The sequence below is a fragment of the Chrysoperla carnea genome, chromosome 4 (assembly GCF_905475395.1).
Source record: "Chrysoperla carnea chromosome 4, inChrCarn1.1, whole genome shotgun sequence".
Classification (NCBI taxonomy): Eukaryota; Metazoa; Arthropoda; class Insecta; order Neuroptera; family Chrysopidae; genus Chrysoperla; species Chrysoperla carnea.
Genome location: NC_058340.1, coordinates 56,790,818 through 56,816,038, shown reverse-complemented (window position 1 = coordinate 56,816,038; position 25,221 = coordinate 56,790,818). Strand labels below are relative to the sequence as shown.

At 29.0% G+C, this 25,221-nt stretch overlaps 1 protein-coding gene across 2 annotated transcripts in view; it reads right to left on the bottom strand.

Moving 5' to 3' along the window:
* The window catches only part of LOC123297577, a 161,006-nt gene that overhangs the window by 9,955 nt on the left and 125,830 nt on the right, over nucleotides 1-25,221 (bottom strand). For both annotated transcript variants that reach the window (XM_044879300.1, XM_044879301.1), the window contains exons 3-5: nucleotides 11,079-11,289; nucleotides 9,091-9,398; nucleotides 6,149-6,305 (exon numbers count right to left, since the gene is read on the bottom strand). In XM_044879300.1, coding sequence (XP_044735235.1) covers nucleotides 6,149-6,305; nucleotides 9,091-9,398; nucleotides 11,079-11,289 — 676 coding nt within the window. The remainder of the gene's footprint in view (nucleotides 1-6,148; nucleotides 6,306-9,090; nucleotides 9,399-11,078; nucleotides 11,290-25,221) is intronic.

Genomic DNA, 25,221 nt, shown 5'->3' with positions numbered 1-25,221 from the left:
TTTTAGTAAAACATTAAGGAATGTTTTACAAGGAATCACAAGTCGACAAGTCAGTTCAAAAACTAAATCCTTTTCGAGGGTGAAACAAAATCCCTTATCATCGGAAATTGACGGAAAATCTAAGAATTGGTTCATCTTGCAAAGTCACTGCATCTCAAAATTTTATAAACTTACTAGCTGTTACCCGCCCGCTTTGCGTGGCGTAAAATATACCCGCTTTGCTGGGCAACATCCTCACTTGCACCCCTCCCTCCACATTTCCTCGCGTTGGATAACATTTTTGTAATGTACACGTCATGCTCTTTTATTTGATACCCCACTTAGGTATATTTGTAAATATTCGATATTTCCTTCCCACTTTCTCGCTACACCTTTCTACCCTCCGAAGGTTAAAAAAATTTCTAAATGTAATTTAAAACATTCTGACCAAGTTTTGAACTATTAAAAGCCATAATTTAAAAATATGAATTTTTTATTCATGAACACCCCCGCAACCCCCCTTGTTGGTGGAATTTCGTTCTTAGCTGACCTCTACTTGGCAAAACGAATATTTCTGCCAAATTTCAAGTCTCTAGGTCTTATAGTTCCAGAGCTATCGTGATGAGTGACTATCTATCTATATAGATCTATAGAAAGTCTCCTATATATTTATAGATAAATAAAATAGTAAATCCAAGTGGCTCAGTTTGTTATGCCTAAGCGGGCTCGACTCCGGCCGTTGTACTATAATTTATCAATGCAGACAAATTAATTATTATCAAAAAACTATTGGCAGGAATATTCGTAATGTCTCTAAAGTCCATATCCACCATAACTTGATTCTTTTTTTTAAATATTATTTTTCAAAGCGTAACTTGACTATATTTTTTAACTTTATATTAGTTTAACAATAGGAATAATTTATTGTTTTTTTATAATTTATTATAAAATTGTCATATCCGATATATTATTATAGTTTGTCAGGAATAAAAACATTAGTGATACTATTTATTGGTACTGCAGGAAACTGATATTGTGTGAATTATATTTAAAATACTGCATTTAATCAGGATAATAAATAGACTTGCAACTATGTGTTTAGTCCTGTGTAGCATTTTTAATTTATTTTAGTGAACTCCTTCTATTATTGCTTTCTTGTAATGTATATATAGTTTCAAATTAACAGACAAAGTATTACAAATCTTTTTTCTAATGGAAAAATTTATCTACTACATTTATAAAGACCTATTAGTTCATACTACTAGCGGACATAATCCTAATTCTGTGTGTTTCTATATTAACTAATATTTCATTTAAAGTATTTCTAACGATATTTTCCAAAGTAGTTTTCAATGCAATACAGTTTTAAGAAATTTTAGATGCATTAAATTTTTAGTCTCCGTTAGCAATAAATTTTTAAAGTTTTCGATATTTAACACGTGAAGTACCTATAAGAATTTTACTGACATTTTTATACTACGAACAAAATTTTGGTATAGGTTGATAAAATCTCATAAAAAGTACATTTTTGGTTGTCCGTCTGTATGTCTGCCAAAAATGAAAAGATATATTAAGCTGAAATTATCAGCTTGCTTAGAACCTAAAAAGTGAAGTCAAATTTGTAAATGAGCAAAATAGGTCAACCGGATCTCGTGTCCGTAGAACCCATCTTATAAACCGTTTAGAGTCGTGAGAAATGGCAGAAAATCAAGAAGTGTCTTCTACATAAAATAATGTTAAGAAACCCACATGTGGGAGGAGTCAAGATTTTCAATTGCACTTTTTTTACTTTATGAAAGAAAGTTTTGAGCAGTAAAACTTGTTCTTAAATTATGTCAACGAATCTGTGATGGTTTTCGTAGCATTTCTGCTTAATGGGTTCTTTAGGTATCGAATTTTTTGAATTTATTATGCTTAAACTTGAACAACTATCACATTTTTGATTTTAAGACATTATTTCCACGCTTTTATCCGTTTAAGCCAAAATTTTCTAGTAGGTACATGATAAGTATAATATCTATGTTCATTACATGTTATACTTACATCATACTGAATACCTACATCATATATATTAATAAAAAAAAGTTTAGAAGTTTCTTAAACAACTGTGTAAATTCTTCGTCTTAGAATTAATACATACAAGTGAAAACAAACAATTGACTGAGTTAATTGTTGAAATACCATGAATAGTCAGTGTTGATGACGCAATCGTTTGTTTTTTTACGTCACGTAAGTAAAGAAAGAATAACCACACACACAAATAACTGATATTCCCATATTTGCATATACTATAAAATTTGCAAACTCCTGGGTAAACAGTGGTAAAAAATGTTTCAAACAAAAGTTGTACTTATTTTTTTATAAGAAACTTTTTTTCATTTAAATTTTTGTAACGGTTTACAAGATGGTTTACAACGGTCTACAAGATTGGATCCTACCCAAGACCCAATTGACCTATGTTGCTCATTTACAAACCCACTCTTTACGTCCTTAGCACGCTACAAAAATTTCAGCTTGATATCTCTTTTCGTTTTTGAGTTATCGTGCTTACGGATAGACAAGCAGACAGACGGACAGACAAACAGACAACCGGAAATGGATTAGGTGATGTTTTGAACATCTATATCAAAATTTTTGTTCGTAGCATCAATATTTTTGATCATCACAAACTCGGGACTAAACTTAATATACTATGATATATTTCATATATACATGGTATAACTAGTGTATTCAGTACTCTAAAATGGAATCTATTATAACATTTTTAATAAATAATTTTGAGTTAATATATGATTTTTCTATTTTTAAAAGTTTGTTTTTTGAAAAATAAAGAATGAAAAAACTACTGATAATTTTTTGGCAATATAACAATAAAAAATAAAACAAAAAGAAGTATTTAAATAGTAAACATACGGTTACAATAGGAATGTTAAAATTAAGATGAATGATAAACGGTTAAACCACATAAAAATGCGACCTACATATAGGCTGATCCGTCAACTATGACATAAACTTACTGATATTCTAGTTAACAAGTTCAAATTGGTGAAATATAGAAATAGTGTTCGTAAAAATACGTGTGATAATTCATTGAATTTGGAATGATCTAGAAAAATATGCTAGAAGCGTTTGCATATAAAAAAAATTATAGATGTCCAAAAAAGTTTTCCAGGCATACACTTTTAGTATCTGCAGTCAAAATGTAAAAATTATTTTATTGGGAGAGTTAATTACATTTTAAAATGCGGATTGTAAGGCATTTCATATTTCAATAGACTTGGGAGGAGATGCCATATTGTAAATTGTATTGTGAATTGTAATTTTTGATTTTTAACCCCCGAACTAAAAAAAAGGGGTGTTATAAGTTTGACCGTTATGTGTGCGTGTGTCTGTCTGTGGCATCGTAGAGCCTGAACGGATGAACCGATTTTAATTTTTTTGGTTTCATTTGAAAGGTAATTTAACGGAGAGTGTTCTTATCTATGTTTCCAGTGCGAGTTTAGGTTTCCGTTTCCAAAAATTGAATCTGATTTTCGAATTCGATTCAGTTTGGAAAAGGCATGTTTTGAACATATAAATAAAAACTATGGAAATGAATGGTCAAATAAACCTGGCTCAATTCATTTCGAAAAGCGAAATGGTAAAATAATTAGGTATTTCAAAACAATAATTCAAAAGAACAAAGTCAACTCAAATATTTCAATTTCAATTAAAATATTTCAAAAATTTGTCCCTAAAAAATGACAGCTCTCTAAGTATCCTTTTCGTCTTATCTAATGTCCGTGACCATCATTTTGATATTGATTTAAGAAGGAGTGTTATAAGTTTAAAGTGTTTATCTGTACGTTTGTATGTTTCTCAGTGGCATCGTAGCCCCTAAACGGTTGAACCTACTTGATTAAGAACATTTATAGTTTAGTTTTCAAAAATCGGTTTACAAGGATTAAATCGCATTTGTCGGTTTTTTTTTTTTTTTTAATTTTTTAAAATTCACCTGTTGTTCTGAAATTTTAAAATAAGACTAATTTTTAGGTTCTTAATATCCTTTTATTTTCAATTGTTTTTTGCTAATTTCTAGACCCTCATATTTTAAGGTCATCGAAAATTGTTGTCTTTTCAGTTTCGATAAATATTTTCACCTAAACCAAATAATCACTGTGTAAGAGAACCGAAAAATTTACACACACAAAATAGCAAAGAAATGAATGGTATTGTTGAATGATATATTTTGATAAGGTTTTGTGATAGAGTAACCCAAACAATATAATATATTACCTTCACATATTGCCAAAAACTTTTATATATTACTTTATCATGAAATGAAAATCTTGTGAAATAATTGTAAACAACAAACATTACATAAATGTACTCACTCGCATATTATATAAGTATGAGAAGTTTTTTAAAAACTTTTGTATAGGGAAAAGATATTTTTATACTTTATATTGACGGGAAATAAAGGTAAGGAATGTAACGATAAAGCGTAATATCATGTCAATTTTTTTTGTTCCAGTTTATATTGTATTGAATTTATCTATAATATAAAAATTAATCGCTGAATGTGTTGTTAAACGCAAATCTCGAGAGCAGCTGAACCGATTTCGTTAATTCTTTTTTTATAATATTCATTGAAGTAAGAGGATAGTTCTTACGGAGAGAAAAAATTAAAAAATTGCCTGAAAAAGTCTAAAAACAACTCTTTTCTATATTCCCATACAAAAGATTCGTAATAATAATTAAAAGTCAATTTGAACTTTAATATCATACCATAAAGTTATACTATTGTAACATTACTAAAAAACAAATTGTCTATGGTAAAATGTAAATTGTCTGTGATAAAATGTCAATTGAAATGTAAACTTCTCTTTGCTGTGCATCTACTAAATCTAAAAGCTACAAATTTCTATAAAATTAAAAAAGTGTTGTGTGTTTGTGACTTACTAAATATACATCCTATAAGGCGCGGACAAATTTAGGCAGAAGAACCCGAAATGCAACGAATGAAATTAATTATCAATCTAATCGTACTACCTTGGAATGTGAAGATCGTAGTACACGTTAAAGAATCCGGTTCAGACAGAAACGTGAAGCGAATTCGACTAATAATGGTGCAAGTTTGAATCGAGCTTCTTTATGTTACTATATTTCAATTGATTACATTGCCTACAACTGTGTTTCTATTGGACCTATGAACTCAGTTTGCCAATATTGTAAGGCAGTCAAATACAAAAATGAAGCCTATGGATTGTATTGCGCTATATCGACTGTTAAGCGGTACAAATATCGTCGGGTCAGCGAGTAAAATAATAAAAATGTTTTATATAATACTTTTTTATGAGATTAGAAATACTACTTGACATGTATATTGTGAAAGTAGAATTTATAAATCTATAAAATTATTGTGGTTTATGGCCCAAGCATTAATACTTAAAAATAGTGATTATTTGTGAACAGTTCCCCGGGATAAGAAAAAATCTTTTTTAACAAAAACTTAGAATCAAGCCTAACTTTGGCAGCGACTTTTATTTTGATATCCTGGAACGTATTGATTAAGGATATACGTGCGCCAGTTCAATTCAAATCAGTCTAAATCAATTATGAAAATTTTAAGATAGGTTGCCCGATTATTTGAATGAATAAATGACATCAAAAGTAGGCATAATTAATATTGGTCTTCTGGGAAAACGATAGATGGATGATATGTTTTCATAAATTTCTCCAAAACTCGGTAGAAATTGCAAAAAAAAAAAAAAAAAAAAAAAAAAAAAAAAAAAAAAAAAAACTGTTTAAACCATAATCTATTAAGCTTAATCTGTTATTGAGACAAAAAAGCTCATTTTGCCCGACTAATTAAGGATGTATGAGCCCGAAAGTGGTGGCACAAATTTAAAAATTAATATTTATTTTCAATTTTGATGGTGAATTATGAACTTGACAATATAAGACGATAAGTAAAAATAAAATTTTTTCGATATCTGGAGTAATTTTCAAAATATCGAAAATTAAAAATGTGGTTTAATAACTTTCCTTTCGATTTTTTGTCTATACCTACTCATGAAGTTAAAATATAATTCATCCTCAAAGTTGAAAATAAGGTACAAATAATTTCAACCACAAGTCTAAAGTTTTTCCTTTAACATAAAGCCCGTATATTTTTTATAATACTCACTTTCTTCAAGCTTTAGTATAACAGTAGCTGGTTTAGTATCACCTTGTACACATGTATAGTCTCCAGCGTCCTCTGTTGTCACCCTTGATATAGTCAGACGACTTGTTGAAATCATATCACTGTAATCGGTATCCATAGAAATACCACCTCTTGCTGCCTGGAATAAATTAAAAGTATTCTCATTTATTACATGATATTCTACAAAAGAAACTTTTTTATTTATCATTTTATATTTAAATCAGAGTATAAATTAGGTAGGTACTCACTCTTATCAAAAATAATTAAATTCTATTATTTTTTAATGAAATAGTTACTTTGTATGACCTATAAATTATATACGCAATAGTTGTTACGTGTAATAATACCAAGGTAAAATTTCCTGGAATTCGTAATGAATAATCATAAAAGTAAGATCATTTACGACCAGGTTTTAGTCGAAAGGATTCGGAAAATAGGTGGCTACGTATTGTCATAAAGAAAGTACTGTTGTTGTAAATATTACAAGGCGAAATATGTTACGATACAGAACCAACTTTTTTATTCTAGATAATTTTATAAAACAAACGAAGTAGGTAATCTGGAAACCATTTCACGTATTTGACCAATGATAACTTTACTCGAATTCACTTCCAAATAATTTTAAAAAATCTATAGGGTCAGTAACTGTAGCTTAAAGGACAATGTATCTTGCGGTAAAGGATAATTGTATACAAATATATCTGATATATAAAGAATATCGCATTTTTTTGTCCGCAAGTCTACCTTTGTCAATTATTCAGTTTCTTGAAAGATATGACTATGTGTATAGCAATTAGTGAGGAAAAAGTTTATTTCCCATGAGGCAAGTAGCCAAAAGAATGGATCCACATGAGCTTTTGATTTCAAGGAATAGAGTGTGTGCAATATCTAATCATAAAACTAAATAGCTTAATCGATTTAAGCCAGTTTATGAATGTCATATTGACTGCTAACGTCATTATTGATTTTCCCAATTATAAAATAAAAATGTTGTAGGCTACACTGGAATGAAGCCACTCAGGAAGTGTCGTGAGTGTGTTAGTAACGAAGCCATACCCCCCTCTGTACTCTAGACTATAAAGAAATATAGATTTTCCGGATTACTATCGACGGTTTCAATCTCTTAGTATCTAACGAATACGAAAACCAAATTATTATTTCCAATTTCTTATAAAAATAAAGTGCATATTTATAATCATAATATAGGAATAAATAATCAATTTGCGTAAATAAATTGAAATATATAATGCCAAGAGAACAATGTACATACAAAGAGACAAAAGTATATGAAAATGATTGTTTATTAATATAATATATAGAGGAATATCACATCCTTTCTTTAGTTTCTGTAAGGATAAATATAAAATCGTAAAATAATTGAAATTTACTATAGCAGAGATACAATAAAAATTTCTTTTGTTAAAAACAATAAAAAATTATTTTTTAAATACAATGTATTTCATTTTAAATGTTTTTAGAAATGATACTTTTAGATTTCGAAATAAAAATACTCTATTATTACATTCTTGTCAATAATGTTTAACATAAAAAACATGTTACCACCAATTACTCCCACCTTTTTATTTGATCATTATAAATAATCTTAGCTGAGACATGAACCAACAGAAAATAACTTTTGGCGGCTAATTCAGCACTATTGATTATGAGAAGTCATTACGACACAAATCCAAAAACGTACGTTGTAGACCCTAAAATCAGTTCATTTTTGAAGACAAGACTTGTCTCACCAAAGTCTCACAAGTCTTGTGAGACAAGACTTGTCTTACCAAAGTTTTAACTAGCGTCCAATATTTATTTTCTGATGATAAGTCCAACTTGTGGAGCATTTCCACCACCATCCCTTATGATGAACTTTTCTGAAAGGGATTGCTCAAGATTTACGAGTCTTGATTTAACCCAACCAACGCTATTTGAGTCTAAAAATAACAAAGTTAACGTGTTCTTGATTTGTTTTCGGATAAACTTGAAAAACTAATTGAAGTACAAGTTATTGCTCTACTTGGAGCTCAAAAGTCGTCTTTCAAGTATCAGAAATTTATTTTCATATTTCCGATGAATGAAATGAATTGATACACGCTCTTTTAATGTAAGGAAAATTTATTATAGAAAATATTGAAATGTATACCATATTTACACCAAGAAAACTGTATTAATCAAAATATTTTAAACGTAGAAAACAGTAGACAATTTACGGTATGATAAATGCAATTAAAATGGCTTAGTGAAACCTAAACCAACCAGAGGCTTCAAAGAAACGTTGGTTTTTCTTTTTAAACTCAACGGAATGTTAATTTTACTTTAATGCATTTCAATTTAGAATTTAGATTTGCAAGGGATATTATTTCTTGTCCAATGTTTTGCGATAATAAATTAATTTATTAGGTCCATCAATCTCAATAAAAACAAAATTTATGAAGGCATTAAAAAAAGTTTAGGAGATGAGGGTCTATTTATTTTAAAGTAAGCGTGTATTTTAAAACGATGCATGAAAATTCTGACGAGTGTTTGACTGAAAAATTTTGCACAGTATTCAATGCCTTGCATAAGTGTATAAATAATCGATCAAATATATTATCCTGCTTCTTTCCAGAGTTGGATAAAGCTAAAAACTATTCCGGATATGATTTTGAACTTATTTACCACATCGTTTTCTTCAAATCTCGCTAAACAAATCCAAGTAAAAATAAAGATTTTAACCAACTATAGCCCGAATCTTTCGAACAATCAAAACTTCCAAAGAGAATCAAAACGGACAGAAATCAAATAGTTTTTTGTAGATTTAACAAGTTTAATCAAATCACTCTTGAGACATGTATGTAGCAAATTAATATCATGAACATTTCAAATACAAGCATCATGTTATGTTTGTATAAAATTATATTCATGTATCACTGTTAACATACCTGAAATGAAACTAATCGTCCCTGATGTGTCCAAACAATAGGTGCATGCCGAATTCTTGGATATATTGTTGATGTTGCCATTAAACTGGTAAAATTACTGCTTGAAGGTAGTGTAGAAGAAGGAGAATAACTATCATTATCACTACCAGTATTTGTGTTCCTCTTGTCCATTGGGGACACTTCGCATGTAAACGTGACTGTTGATCCAACGCGTACATATTGTTCACGCGGTCCTGATATTCTTGCTATTTTACTATCACTGCCCCAGGATCGTGTCTTATATGGTGAATCATGTAGCTGATCAGAATCTAAACATATAAATGTGAATTGTGCTTACTTTAACATGTATAGTGTATGTATGTATATATTATAGAAACGATATTGTCTAGCTCCCTATATTCCCACACCATCCTTAGACCACTCCAATCCTTCCTTACATCTGGCCTTTATAGTATATAACATTAGAATTTATTGCATACGATATGATTTTGCACAGAGTATTAACCAATTTAATCCTTATAAACTAAAAATGCTGTTGGTGTAGCACTAATTGTATCTTACATCATCGATGTTTTAAAATCATTATAAACCATTCTCAAATTAGTCTTTTTATTTTTTTTATTTCATTCTATTCTCAATAGGGGATTGGTTGGAGGCCTTAAAGCCGATTCCACCCTGGAAAATGACATTTTTCACGTTTTAGCTCATATCTTGCGTTCTTTTTATTCAAATTTGATGCCTTTGTTGTCGTTGGACTTGCCTGCGTTTGATCATTAAATTCATTTGTGTCAAAGTACACCCTACGATTGATGAAAAAAAAGTTATTCGTGTTCAAAGTCAAAAATTGTTTCGTGAACTTTCTTCTTCAAGAGATAACAAGCGTCCTTTGGGCGTAAAAAGTAAGGTCAAATTCGTAAATGAGCAACATAGGTCAATTGGGCCTTGGGTCCGTAGAACCCATTTTTTAAACTGTTAGAGGAAGAACAAAAGTTTAAATGAAAAAAAATGTCTCTTTTTAAAAAAATAAACAATTCGTGTTTAATGTTTTCGTAAACATCACTGTTCATCCGTGATGGTGCAAATTAGGTTAGAAATACAAACTGTCATAAAGAGAAACTCACGAAAAAATGTCTGACTTTGAACATGAATAACTTTTTTTTCTATCAATCGTAGCGTATACTTTGACAGAGATGGGTTTCAAGATAAAACTTGGACAAGTCCAACGACATAAACATCATCACATAATAATGAATAGAATGCCAGATATGAGACACTAGACTTAATCGCTTTTACACTAATTACGTAACAGTCAATTTTATTTCGATAGATTATAAATAAATCTTTGCATTTAATATATTAACAAGTTAGAATTGGATAAATCAAGTTGTAACTAAAAGCAATACAAATTTAACTTAAAATATAAGATTTAAAGTTTAATTTTAGTATCCCTTAAATTCCCTTTAAATTAATTACAGAGGACGTAAATAATGATAAAGTATTGTTTATATATTTTAATATAATATATACTTTCTATGTAGTTTTAAAAATATTGAATCTAGAATAATCCTTAGTAGCTCTCTGTAAGCCAATACTTCCCCCGAGTGCAACACAGTGACAATGATTGCTACTTTATATTCTTGAAATTGTTTTGAATTAATTATTTATGTCTAAGTATTGACGAATCTCAAATATAAGCTGGAAAACTGAAACAAATATATTAACATTTCAAAATAAACGAGACGATTAATGATTCGTTAGATTTTATATTTGAGAAGATTGTAAAAGTTTGTAGGTCAGGAATGAAAATTTTCAAGGAATGCTTTTTCGATGGTGGTTATCTCCTAATAATTCAAAGATACTCAAAACTAAGTTTTTTTACTTACTATAGAAAATAAGTCTACTTTCGATATGTCTGGAATATCCATTACAAGAAAATTAATAAAAACTTGAGGCATTAAAAACAAAAGTCATTGAATTTAAAAACTTACCTATAACTGTTAATACAACTGGAAATTTTATTTTCGGGTCAGTATTTACTTGACATTCATAAAAACCAGAATCTGTTAGCTTTGTTGCATTTATTTTAAGTGCCCATGTATCTGAATTTAATGGATGCATTGTTTCAAAACGTGTATCAGATGTATATTGATGTATATCTGATGTTAATATGTGTAAATCTTTAGTTCTTATCCAAGAAACCTAAAACAAAATAAATTTACATTTATATAAACCAAACTTTGTAAATATTTTTGAAAAATATTTGCTAGAACTATATTACAAATAACTAAGAAATGTAACTTAGTTATCCTAAAAGAATTGACAAATTTCGACATTCAAGGTTCGAGGATTGAAATTTTATATGAGTATTGAACTAATGTTAAAGAAGTGGCTTTAAGTGGTGTCAATTCCGGTACCCTCTTTCTTTTATGTAAATATTTCATGCCCCAAAATGTACAAAGACAAAAGTCCCATTTCAATAACAAAATATTATAATTAATAACAAGAATGTGAAGGTAATTTTGTCAGCAGAATTGTGTTGAAACTTCTTTGAAGGGAAACTAATCTAGAAAATCGATTACTAACCACTTACAATTTTTTTACTTACAAATGTATCATCGTTCCTATTTTTTTTAAATACCATAAAGAATGTTTTCTTTTAAACAAACGAAACCCTAATAATTTGCATTTCGATTGCATACAAAATGGTTCTATGAACATGTGAAACACAACGTTTTCAAATAATACAAGTCAATGTCTAATACATGCATAAACTGTTCGAATAAAACAATTATGGATATAATTTAAACAATATATAGAACTAGCTTTGTTCAGCAGCTTCGAACGCGATAATAATTCAATTCAATTAACTCACTGTGTGTAATCATGAATTAATTTAAAGAATCATTGTGCGGCCATGAACTCACATCACAGGAAATTTCATGAGATTTCTCGCTGAAAGAAAAACACCGCATCTTAGCATTTATAGAAGAAAAAATGTACTTCTGTTTTTCCCACTTTTGGCGATTGCGACATATATCTAGAATTTTTCTGTTGATTTGAATTTTGAAGTCATTCGAGTTAAAATATAGAAGAGATAATGGTTTAAAGGCAAAAATGGTTTAATTTAAAATAACACCTACTTATCACCATTTATTTACCTGAAATGCGATTTGATCCTTCAAATTTGAAATAAATTTCGACTTCAGAAGAAAATTACATTCATCAATCAAATGAGTTTACTTTGAATTTCATTCTTAGGAATCTCTAGAGGGGGGCAGCTGCCCCCACCTGAACTCCCCCGACGTAGCCCTAGTCTTTCTCTTAACCGATAATCATCGAATTTGGTTCAGCGGTTTTTGGTGTAACAGACAAACACACATACAGACAGTAAAATTACTTTTACAATTATAATATTAGTTACAATTACATTACACGATTTTGATTGTCAGTCGGTTGGTCGGTTGGTCTAGTGTCCAGTTGGTCGTCGATATAATATTGTAATTGATCGTATCGCATTATTTGAACATGTATAACCGAGTAGCTACCCATATAATACATACACAACCCACATATATATCTGTGTAATGAATCGTTACGAAACACCTTTGTCACATTGTCGACAGCGGTCATCGTTAGATCTCTAATGGTACATGTAAGTTATTCCTTCAAATTATGACTAACTTTGCTGCTATGTGATCATTATTCAATATATGTATACTGGATGAAACCTGTTGAAAAATCAACGGTTATCTCTGTCAAGTAAAAAGATCGAGTTAAGAAAATTATGAAAATGACGCTATATCGAAAACTTATTATACCTACAACAAGAAACAGATATGCAAATTAACTTTATTGAACAGAAAACACGTCTGTTAAATAAACTTTTTTTAAGGATCACCAAGTCAATTTTATCACGCATCAATCCCTACGATAAAGTGATGTCGATAAACTCATGAAAGAGTTGGATCATGTACTATAAAAACGATTTAACTTATTAGTTCATTCATTAACCAGTGTTCAGCTTTATTTACGAATATATGAAGGATATTAATTCAAGTGAATTTGATAATTTATCGTCAATGGATGTCTTTTTATTGTTTCGAAGCAAAAAAAATTCTGATTAGTTTTGCACCCTTAAATAAGGTTACTTTTATAAAAAGTAAATTGTATTTTAAAATCATTTTAAAAACGATAAAGACAGATTTATCGTCCTATAGAGAATAATGTATAATATTCAGATAAAATTTTGAAAAAAGTTAAGTAGATGTTAATGGACAGAGAACCGCAAAGACGAATTATCTATAATATTAAATGTTATGACTGACATCCAGCATCATATATAGAAAATATAATTCTATAGACGTATAATTTAATCCGTATATTAAAGTTTATTCACTGTGTCATTGAAATATAATAATTGGATATTACCTCTCTATTTATAGTCTACAACCCACAGTGCATTGTAAAGTTAATGTTTCTGATATTGATATAAAATTACTTTTAACATATATGATAAAAGTCTGTTTTATCATATGGCGACCAAGAAAAATGATTTCAAACCTTTATTGTTTTCGTTACCAATCATACATTTAGCAATCTTTCAAAAGGCTAAACGTAAATTCCACATCGTTACTGTTAAGAGTATATAATATTTTATATTTTTAAGTATAATACTAATAATAATTACCGTTTAAATTGCCAAAAAACTGTTCAAAAACTCGACTGCGTTAAATAAAAACTGCAAAAAAAGAAACAAGTTCAGTAGTTTACATAACGACTTTAACAGCCGCAGCCCATTATTGGAAAGATTTGAGTCGGTCTAGATTTTCAATGGGTCCCGACTGTTTAAGTCGCTAGGTAAACTACTTGAACTCTTTCTTTTCAGATTTTATTTAACGCAGTCGGGCTTTTGAATTTTTTTTATTAATTTTATTTTAGACTTTTAAGTGTCCCAGCAATAAAAAAAACCCTATTTTTATACTATATATTTGAACCAATTTATTATCCCTAATTAAATTTAAACATATAACTTATATATAAGTATATGCTTATATTTTGTAATCCCTTTTAAATTTCCTTTCTTTTGGTACCCTACTCGATATATTTTGTTGATTTTTAACGTATTACTTTATCGATTGAGTTTTTGACACAAATATATTGATACCATAAATGTTGAAATCCATTGAGCCGTTTGGAAGATAGCCGAAGTTATAAAGAAATTTACAAACAAATATACATATCTACATACATACAAGGTACGCACGAAAATAATAACCATTTCTTGACAGTCGTGTAAAAAGGTTTTTAATAAATGTTTGTATAACTCATAAATTTACATAGAAATACAATAATCAAGTGTTGTTCCAAGCAAACATTCATCTGTTGAACTCTAATTTTGATATAAAAAAAAAACATTTGGTTCGAAAAAAGTCCAGCAAATATTTTTAATACACAGGAAAGTATTTTATATTGAAAAACTTTTTTTTTATTGAAAAACTCCATTTTTGTAAGCACATTTACTACTCATGATTTCGTGCTCTACAATGAACTGTAAAAACTCCATCTTGAAGAGAGCGTGTAGAGATACTCACTTTGCATAATTGTCTCATACATTAAATCGCAAATAAATAGAATATAAATATACTATTGTCGAAGTTTTTAAATTCTTTAAAAAGGCATGTTCGAACGACGCAAAAAGAGTATATTATTTCCATAAAAAAAAGCTTCAAAACACGTTCCATTAATGTCAAATTTGATCCAAGGTATAACAGCCTTCATTTTTGCTTGCACTAACAATATAGTGGAAATTTTCATTTTTTGACCCCATTGTATGACGTAAATTATGGTATTTTCAAAACAAAATACAGAAAAAGGGACCAATTTTAAAACATAATATAAAAAGTGATACAATTAAACATTATAATATTGATTTATGCAAAGTATCGAAGAACAAATCAATGATAATGCAGAATTAATTGAACCGAATGGAAAAAATATATATTTATATAAAATGTTTTATCACTGTTGAATATCAGGTTATAATATTTTGATGATGGGTAAACTTTAAGTAAGTTGAAGTACCCTTAGGTATATACCATGTTATTTACACTTTTATAAAAGATGCGGACTACAAACTTATTTATAGACAAAAACAATATTTTCATAAGATTTTCCCATGTGGTTTTCTTACATACGTTGTTTTAGGATTTTACGATGGGTGGTCAAAACATTTCCGCACTTATAACAGTCAGTTTCTTTTCGTTTTAAGTTAAGAAGGTAGATACTTGAATTTTAGAATATCATATGAAACTTTTCTTAAATATAACTTTTTTTGTCAAACATAAACTTATTTGCAGGATAAATATAATTCTAGTATTTTTTCAATGGATAGTACATCATCCACTATAAATTAAATGGCTTCCCAACCATTTTTTTAGACCACAACTTCTGAGTTTTCAAAATGTAAAGCGTTACAACTACATTTTAGAAGTTGAAAAGAAAGATTTCAACACGGAGTATTTTAAAAAGTAAGCTTTTAAAAAGTCAATAATCCTTCTTATAACGCGAAACGTGAATTTAAATTGAAAGTCAATAAAATAATTTGCATGTAACATTGTAATTCGAGCATAATTAAGAAATTATTCTAGCACGGTATTTTATGAAATGTTAACGACTTTGTCATTTAGTGTGGATTCAGATTTGGTGGAGGCGTACTATTAAGTTTATTTTTAGATAAAAATACACGAAGATGACACACTCTTAAAGTATTTGTTTGTGGTTTCCATAGAGGGTCTTGGTGTATCCAAAGACCTACTCTTAAATCAAAAAAATGTGCCATAATATACTTTTGATTTTAGAAGAGGTGTTTGGGTGGTCTAAAATCCTTTATAGAAACCGAAAGCAAAAACTTTAAGATCGTGCCGTCGGGAATCTCAAAATGTTGAAATCAGTCATTACGAATCGACTGTACATACTTTAATCTTACAATTCTAATCAGAAATGATTATTTACTTTCCTATTTGATAAGCGATAGAGGGACACTTTAAGCTAGCAATTTGTTAATTAAAAAATAACTAAACAATTTCGTTCAAAAAATTTCTTAGAATAAAGAATATCTTCGTCAGAAATCAGTGGCACACTTTCGGTTTCACTTTCGGTGGCACACTTTAGATTTAAGATATGGTATACATGTGATACAAGACACTTAATAAACCTAGTACCACGAGTATGATAGAATACTTGCGTTAAGCAATGCATCTAAGTAAGAGGTGTTATAAAAATGTGTTAAAGCTTCGATGCGCGTTGAGTTAGTTGTAAGACGCTTGGAGTTGTAAGACATACTTTTGTAATTTCATTTAACATCTATAATACCTCTTACTGAGATGCATTACTTAACGCATGAACTCTGTCATACTCGTGGTACGATTATGCTTAGATGTAAACTGAACGATTAGTATAAGAATACTAATGCATTTACTATATTAATTTCAACGCACTTATCGTGTTTGGTTCTTCTCTTCTAAATTTATTTTAATTAGAACATAAAAACCGATAGTAAAAAGGGTTAGATTTAAGTCAGTATTGGTTTATTCTAAAATCGAGTTAAAAAAACCCAATATCCTATAATAAATTTAATGAATGTACAAAACATATTAACTATCAAAATATATTATCAAATTTTATATATACACACCGCATTGGATAAAGGTGTTTTAGTACAAAATGATAGTAAAAAATTTAAATTATCTCTCTCTATAAATGGTTTTAAAATATTTTCACATAGCAGATTGTAACAATATTTAACACTAAAAACACTCACAGCATTTTGGAACAGAAGCCCTTAATATATATTTATATGTACTATGTTATAGGATATTTTCAAGGAATCTTGACACCTTTAAGGTACACTTACCATAAAATACGCTGAATATAAAAATTTCATGTACGTATAGTATAGCTATTAATTAATTAAAGCTGCAGGTTAATTACGATGAATAATCGCTGGCAAAAGTTAAATTATCAAATTAATTGTTTTAAAATATTACACAGAGTTGTTGGTCAATAAGAGTTTGAGTAGAGTTCCATAATTTTAATTGACTTTTTTTATAGCATAAATATTATTAGACAAAAAAAAAGCTCTAAAAACGGGTCAACTGTCGATTTTGTGAGCAGTAAGACGGATCGGGATGTGATTTTTTGCATTCGATTTGTGAGAGATTCTACAAACTTTGTGAACAAAAAAAGTATTGAAGGAGAAATGAAAAACTGGAAAAACTAGAAACTGAATATCGATGATAATCTTTTTGAGCCACTGAACTTGAATGTTACGAATGGTCACCGAGATACCTGGTGTCCTGGACGGGCGAAAGGAGGACGTTCAGGGACAAAATATGTTACATATTCTCTTAAAACTCCAAGAGGCAAGATGTATACTGCTCATCCTAGGCACCAGCTATCATGTGGGCTTTGAGTGGTCATATTCTACTAAACGACAGGAATTTAAAAAATATGTACCTTATTAAACAACTTTCTATTATTAATTATTAGTATATGAATATAATGGCCGACAAGTATTCTAATACAGTTAAACCAGGTTGAGTTAGAGTCGGAGGGACCGTGAATTTTTTTTCGCTTATGGATATTTCTCACTAATCTGTTTCTAGCTTATAGAATATCGAAATAAATAGTTATAAACATGGAAAAGTATAATTTATTGCCATACATAGCAAATGTTGAATTTTCGCTTATAGAGGTCAGGGTAAGAAAAACAACTGCCACTTGTATAGGTTTTTGATTCTCTCTTATAGAGCTTTTGAAAGGTCAAAGTCTGGGACTTGAGAAATATTCTCACTTATCCAGTTTATTATAAATGTTAGTTTTCTCGCTTACTCAGGTTTCTCTTACTCAGGTTTAACTGTATTAAATAATACACCTTCTCATAAACCGCTATTAATACAGTTCTAAACTTTGTGTACACTGAGTGATCGAATTTTAGTCGTCACTCTGTGCATTGGTTGTACACGCAGGTATCAACTTTTTAGAGAGCTACCTTAGTTAATACTGCCTCGAATCTTCTGGTGTAATGTATAATGTACCTCTGTGACTAAAATCATATTATGTGTAAATAATCAAGTAAAGGGAAGCTAGGGAAAGATTATATCATTTAATGTCTATAATAGTTGATGATTCGTTTTACCTTTATTGCTCAATGCAAATACAATTATTTATGCCTGAATTACTTTCTATATCCGTATACTGCTTACCCTATCTGAATAGATATATGTAAATATACGGTAGAATATTAAAATAGAAATTCCATCATATTCATAATACATATCTTCGAATATGAGTACGAAAAAGGTTAATATGTAATTTTTTTTATATTAACTTAGTTATTTTTTTAAATTACGATGTTATTATGTTGATTTTCACTTAATACACAAATTTAAGAATTGATATTTTCATTTGGGGTGATTTTTCTTTGTAAAGTTTATAGAAATAGGGGAAACAAGTGAAGAAATGCATGTTCATGATTATTGAAACATCTCGATAAAATAGTTCGATCTTATTAACCTTTTATGAAAAAGGGGGATTTATTCTATAAGTTGGAAATTCAGTTAAAAAACTTTTCTATAAATAACACTAAAGCAGCATTCGAGTAAATTTCAAACACTAATAGATCGTTATATAGTGAATATTTGTCTGCCTTATTTAAATGCTTTTGCTTTGGAAGGACTTGAAAAATACTTTAGTTGACGAGAAATATTCGTTGATCCGCGGAAAATCTATTGAACCATTGGCAGACTTATGTCAAAAGTGTATCTCTCGTGTTCCAAATGCCTGTCTATTTGGTTTTCCCTGCTTAAAAGTCAACTGATTGATGATATTTAGAATGGAGATAGCTTGAACTGCAGGAAAGAACATACGCTACCTTTTTATGAGGATCCACTAATAAAGTGCTTACATGGCAAAAGGCTTGACTTGAAGAATCGTAATGCCTTTATTTAAAAACTTAGATTAGCAAGTTAAATTTGAAATTATTTGGCTTAAAAACTATGTCTGAATGTTTTCGTTAATCTATCTTGATTTTCTTAAGCATAAGTTTTTAATTTTTGAAGTGAGGCATAATTTAATCCAAACACATGTACCTACTATATAATGAAAGCAACCCAAATTCTAAGGTTGAAGTTAGACTGAAGACTTCTCTAGTGATAAACTCGGGTAGCATAAGATTATTAAGGTGTCAGAGATACACTGTTGGTTGTGTAAAAAATAATTATTGTATAGTAATTGTATATACAGTCATTTTTTACATATTGAAAATTGGATTCATCCATGGCTAGACTCAAACTAAAGGGTAAATTTTATTACAATTAATTCTATGAAAAAAGATATGAACTAACATATTTTTTATTTATAGACAGATTGTAAATTATCATAAAAGTATTAATCGAATTATCGATATAAAAAATAATCTTTAACATTCAAGTAGAATAATATTTCAATTCCAATAGTTTTCAAGATATAATAAATAATATTAATAGATTTATATAAAAACGATTTTGAATAATCGAAACTAATATAAACCATGATGATTGATAGATAGATTGAAATAATAATAATAATAATATATATTTGGTTGAAGGCTTAACCCCCAACAACCAGAAATCATTTAATTTAATTGTATCACAAACTAGGTTTTCTTCGATGAATCAAATGACTGACACAGCTGACGATCAACTACTATTTATATTTGGTATTATATGGTTATACATTTATACAAAATGTCTCAAAAGAGTGTTCCATCTCGTATAAGATCATTTTTTTTACTGATAAAAGTATCAGTTTCAAACAAATTCGTCTATTTTGACTAGTTAATTGCGGTTACAAAAATAGATTCAAAAATAGCAATGACCTTTGATTTTACCACTATATTTTCATTCAGAACTGATTTAGAACTATTTTTCGCCTACGGTTTGTTAATTTTGTTTAAAGCTTATTATGAAAACTCTATAACAAAAGTTCCAAAACAAATTTGTTACTTTAAGTTTATAATTTGGATAATTTGATTGGTTGAAAATGTGTGCGGTAATAAACTTTTTTTCCCACGCAAAAGAGAGCAAATAATAAAGTCAACTAATCTGAAATTTATGTAAAGAATGTATCACCTTTAGTAATCAAAGCCCATATTTGTATGCCAAATTGTACTATAATAGGGCTGACGTTATAAATGGTTTTGTCTATTTCACGTTAACCATACTATCAAAATGTGTTATTGTCCTATACACACATAAAATTTATCATATCTACAAAATTTGTTCGTTCATCGTTAGAAATTATTCATGACTATTTAACTTATTTCATTTCATTTTAATTGATTCAAAATAATTGTTCATTTTAATGCCATTTCATTATAGATATATCAATATATCACATTAAATTACATGAGCTTTTTAAAGTCAGAATGGACGAATAAAGTAAAAGTTAAACACAATTAGTAAGCACTAAATAGTACTATAGCCCCTACCCTAAACATCAACTCTACCATATATCCACTAAGAAAATAACGCTATATCCGGTCATGGAAATTCCTGCTCTAGCTTAAAAAATGAAATTAAAAAGTTTCACAGTAACTTTTGTCTCAAACGAAGAGCATATCTATCAATTTGTTCATTTCTAACTTAAAAAATGATAAAGCTTTATATTAACTTTCACCCACTGAAGGAAGAATGGATTTTTTTTAAATAGTAATACAAGATATCATTTTTTTGCATTTCTTACTTCAAAATTGACCATGGTTCATGCAAACTTTCAACCCTTATTTCTGGTGAATAACACTCATACGAAACGTCGCGAGTGGCTCATTTCAGCGTAACCTACAACGTTTTCATTTATGAAAACATTAAGAATTTTCAATGTGGAAGACAAAAAAAATGTTAAGTAAACGACCTATTGAAAAAATATTGGGGCTTAAAAAAATTTGGATCGTTTGGCGTGACCTCCACTGCCAACAACTCGGAAAAACGAGCGTATGAAAATTTATCAAAAACCGGTTAATTTTTACAGAAATGTTTAATAAATATAATATTAAAATAAAATGCTCACTCATACTGGCCTACAAATTTCATGAGCCGTTTTCTCAGTCCTACGCCTTAAAAATGTCAGTTTAACGACTATATATTTTATTATAAACTCTTGGTTGAATAAATCTGAAAAATTCGATTCGAAAATAGATAAAATTATATGAAGATAGAAAAGGTTTCAACCATTTGAAAAATAAAAACTATTTATGTTTTTAATCGGGCGTGAGCAGAATGCTCATAATGCTAATGGGTACTGACAGGTTAAAAGATTGTTCAAGAAGATAGTTATTTTTATATAGAAGAAAATGAATTACTCATATAAAGTGTGCAAACAATGGTAAATAAAGACAAAAGTAAAGAAATTGAAATCATTAATTATTTGTAACTGGCATGCATAAGTTATGAAAAGTCATAAACAGAACTTGTTTGTTGTGTATACATAATGATAATCATACTTTACGTCTTTTAATACAGACAGTTTGTGAAATATTGAAGGTACAATTTATTTTAACTTAATATTTTCTTGATTATGAAAGTTTACTAATAATATTAAACCGTGAGACAGAAAAGGTGTTTTGTAAAATGATTAATACATACTTGAAATTTCGTGAGTGGCTTCCTTTTCTCAAGTCTACCAAACTTCTCTCTACGACTGTTTTTGAAAGCGCTGCGTTCTCAAATGAGAACAATGATGTCAAATTTAAACTATTGGTCTGAAACGCAGCAAGGAATTTGTTGGACACTATTACCACTTGATAACATGAATAATTATTAAACAATAATATATTTCGTACGACAAAAATACGTCATCGATGAGCTAGTCTCGAACATGGCGCACTTTTGCTTTTTAATACATTCGTAGTTCATTTTTGCTGAATTGTAAAATAATTGTTAATGTTATCCAGTGGTCATAGTGTCCAACAAATTCTTTGCTGCTATTTGTCAGACCGATAGCTTAAATATGATGTCATCATGCTCATTTGAGAAAGCATAATCATTTTACAAAGCACTCTTTCTGTACCAAGGTCTATATAAATTATTGATTATTTCGGAAAATTTGCTAATTTAGTATTTTGTCCACGGAAAAGTACGTGGCTATGAATAATAATAAAATATGAAATTCCCACCTGTGATACCATTTTCCCAATGAAGAATTTGACAATGGCACTTGTTGGCTTTATGTGCACCTGCCACTAAACATATTGCCAAATGATTTTCCACAATCGGATTAATTTAAGTCAAATTAAAATTGGAAAGCATTAAATAAAAAAATTGATATCTGCATAGATTATATATATCTGCATGCATATTTAATGTTAATTTTTCGTAATATTTCGTAAATTTGATTTGCTGTTAACGAGACGAAATAAATAATTTACAATTTAATTTTTGGTTCGACCATAGTCGCCCTTATGATAAGTCTACGATTAGCTACAGTTTTTTTACCGCTATATAAAACAAACCTATTTGTCAGGAATTGGTCGCATGGTCTTAGTTCTGCCTTGTTCACTCAAGAAATATCTACATTTTTATTGCTAGGCATTACAAATTTTAGTGCATGTGTATAGAATCTATGTTAAAAGTTTTTTGATTGATTATTTAAATCATGTATTTTCAATTGTTATTTTTATGTAAAAAAGCACACAAATTAATTAAGATCAAACACTTTTTATGGGCTGTAATCATGGGCATAGGAATATTACAGGGTGTAATACATGTATTAATGAGATTTTTAGAAGTCATTCAAGTGCTATTTCAAAAATTCTTTTATAAAACAAATTCATTTTTTCAAAACTCTTCGGTATGTCATTCGTACACAAACCGTTTCGAACCACAAGTACCGTATAGGTAATATAAGATAGGTAGAAGATCGTTAGTATAGTACCCTACTATAAAGAATACCGTAACGATAATTACTAGATAACGTATAATATGTGCATAATGTTTTGGTAATCAATACAGATTACAGACAATTATCGTATGTTTGTTGGATTAAAGACGACATACATATACGTAGATGTATACATACATACATAACTACCTATAGATATGTATTTGTTGACAAACCGTATTAACAGAATGTTGAATGATTACATTAAGAAATTATATAAACAATTCTCGCAAAACATACCCAACCTATGTTCAAATAAACATGGATATTTCATTTCAATGAAAATATTATAATTGCATGTTTGATTTGTGTGTTTTAACTATTGCGTATATTTTGGATTAAGGATGTACGAACGCCAGAGCATTTTTGGATAAAAGGCTTTGATTTTTTTTTTTTAATTTGAAGTTGGACTAACTCTAAATCAATTCTGAAAATTTTAGGGAGGGTTGCCCGATTTTTTAAATGAATAAATGACTTCAAAAGTAGTCAAATTTAACATTGAGAAAACGGTATATGGATGAAATGTTTACATAGATTTCTCCAAAACTAGTGCATAGAAATTAAAAAAAAAAAAATCTAAAATTAAAGTCACAAACTTTAATAAATCATTCAAAACAAAAAAATCCGCTTGACTAATTAAAGATGTATGAGCACGGTGTAAATATTGAAAATTTTGTTTAGTTAGTTAGCTTTCGATATTTCGAAAACCAAGATAGATATCGAAAAATTATATTCTTATTTTTCGTCTACAGTTATGAAGTTATAACAAAATTCATCATCAAAGATGAAAATTAGATACAAATAATTTCAAACACAAGTCTTAACTTGCCTTGACGCTGATTCTTTCTTAACTGATTTACACACTTATATGTAATGTTTAATATAGTTACTTGTTGCAAAATAGAGACGAGACTAGCCGAGAGTAGCATGTCTTTTGTATAGTCTAAACTTTTAAAAATTTTTCTGTCGTCTTTTCTCGTTCCGTTTCTAAGTGTTTTTGTGACTTATTAGTCGTACTTATTAAAAAGGTTCTTGGATAAAATTCCATCTTGTGCTAACCTTAAGAAAAGTGTCTAGGAAGAACACCTATCTTTTTATACTGAATTTACCTACCTTTTTATACTGAATTTTTCAATTTCTTTAGTATACTCACATCGTGAAATTTGTTTATTTATTGTCACTGGTGCAACTTAATTAAATCATATTCCTGCCATTAAAATTTTTTGTAAATATATAATGAGACATTTGTAAATGTAAGAGTATAATAACACAATATCTTGTGTTAAGGTTGAACTATGCGGGTAATCAAAATTCTCTCACTAGCCATCGACTTAACAAAACGAGAATATCGTGAAAATTTATGATTACATAATGTCCATTTTTACTCATTTTAACATAACGATTTGTTCTGTAAAACAGACAATGAACAAAAATAAAAAATATTACCATCTTTGATAGCCTCCCCAATTATTGTGCGAACAATTGAGGTTATAAAAACAAAATAACCAACCCAAAATTTCGTATGTCATTTCTGAATGACATTTTCATTACAGAAACGTTTCATAAAAAGTCTCAAAACTCATATGACGCCTGTCGTTCACGAAATTGATATCTTTGGCAAGCCACCGTCGTATCTTGTAAGGAATATTTCATCGATTCCAACCAATCCTCATTTATTCTGAATTTCGAATCTACAAACCTAGAACGCCAATAGATAAAAGGGCGACAATCATCCGTGTTTGGTTTTTTTCAAATTCCAACTATACCGCATCGTTCAAACCATCGCAGATTTAATCATACTCTGTTGTAATTCATTTAGGAAAATTTGATATTACGTGGTCTCTGCATGGCGAATTTTTATATATAACGAATGAAAAATTTTCAGTTAAATGAAATCGAAACAAACATTATTATAATATGAATACAACAGAGATTTTAGGGTACCTTTTAACTATATTGTGTAGGTATAGTTAGGTATATCTACATAATTTTAACTAGGTAATTTACAAAATGATTGTAATTTTGGTTTCATTGAGTATTATTTAATGTTAACCTTTTCAAAATAATAAAATACACGTCATAATAATAATGAAAATTAACTTATACATTACCTACAATGGTTACATAACACAATGTATGAAACAAAAATATTTATAC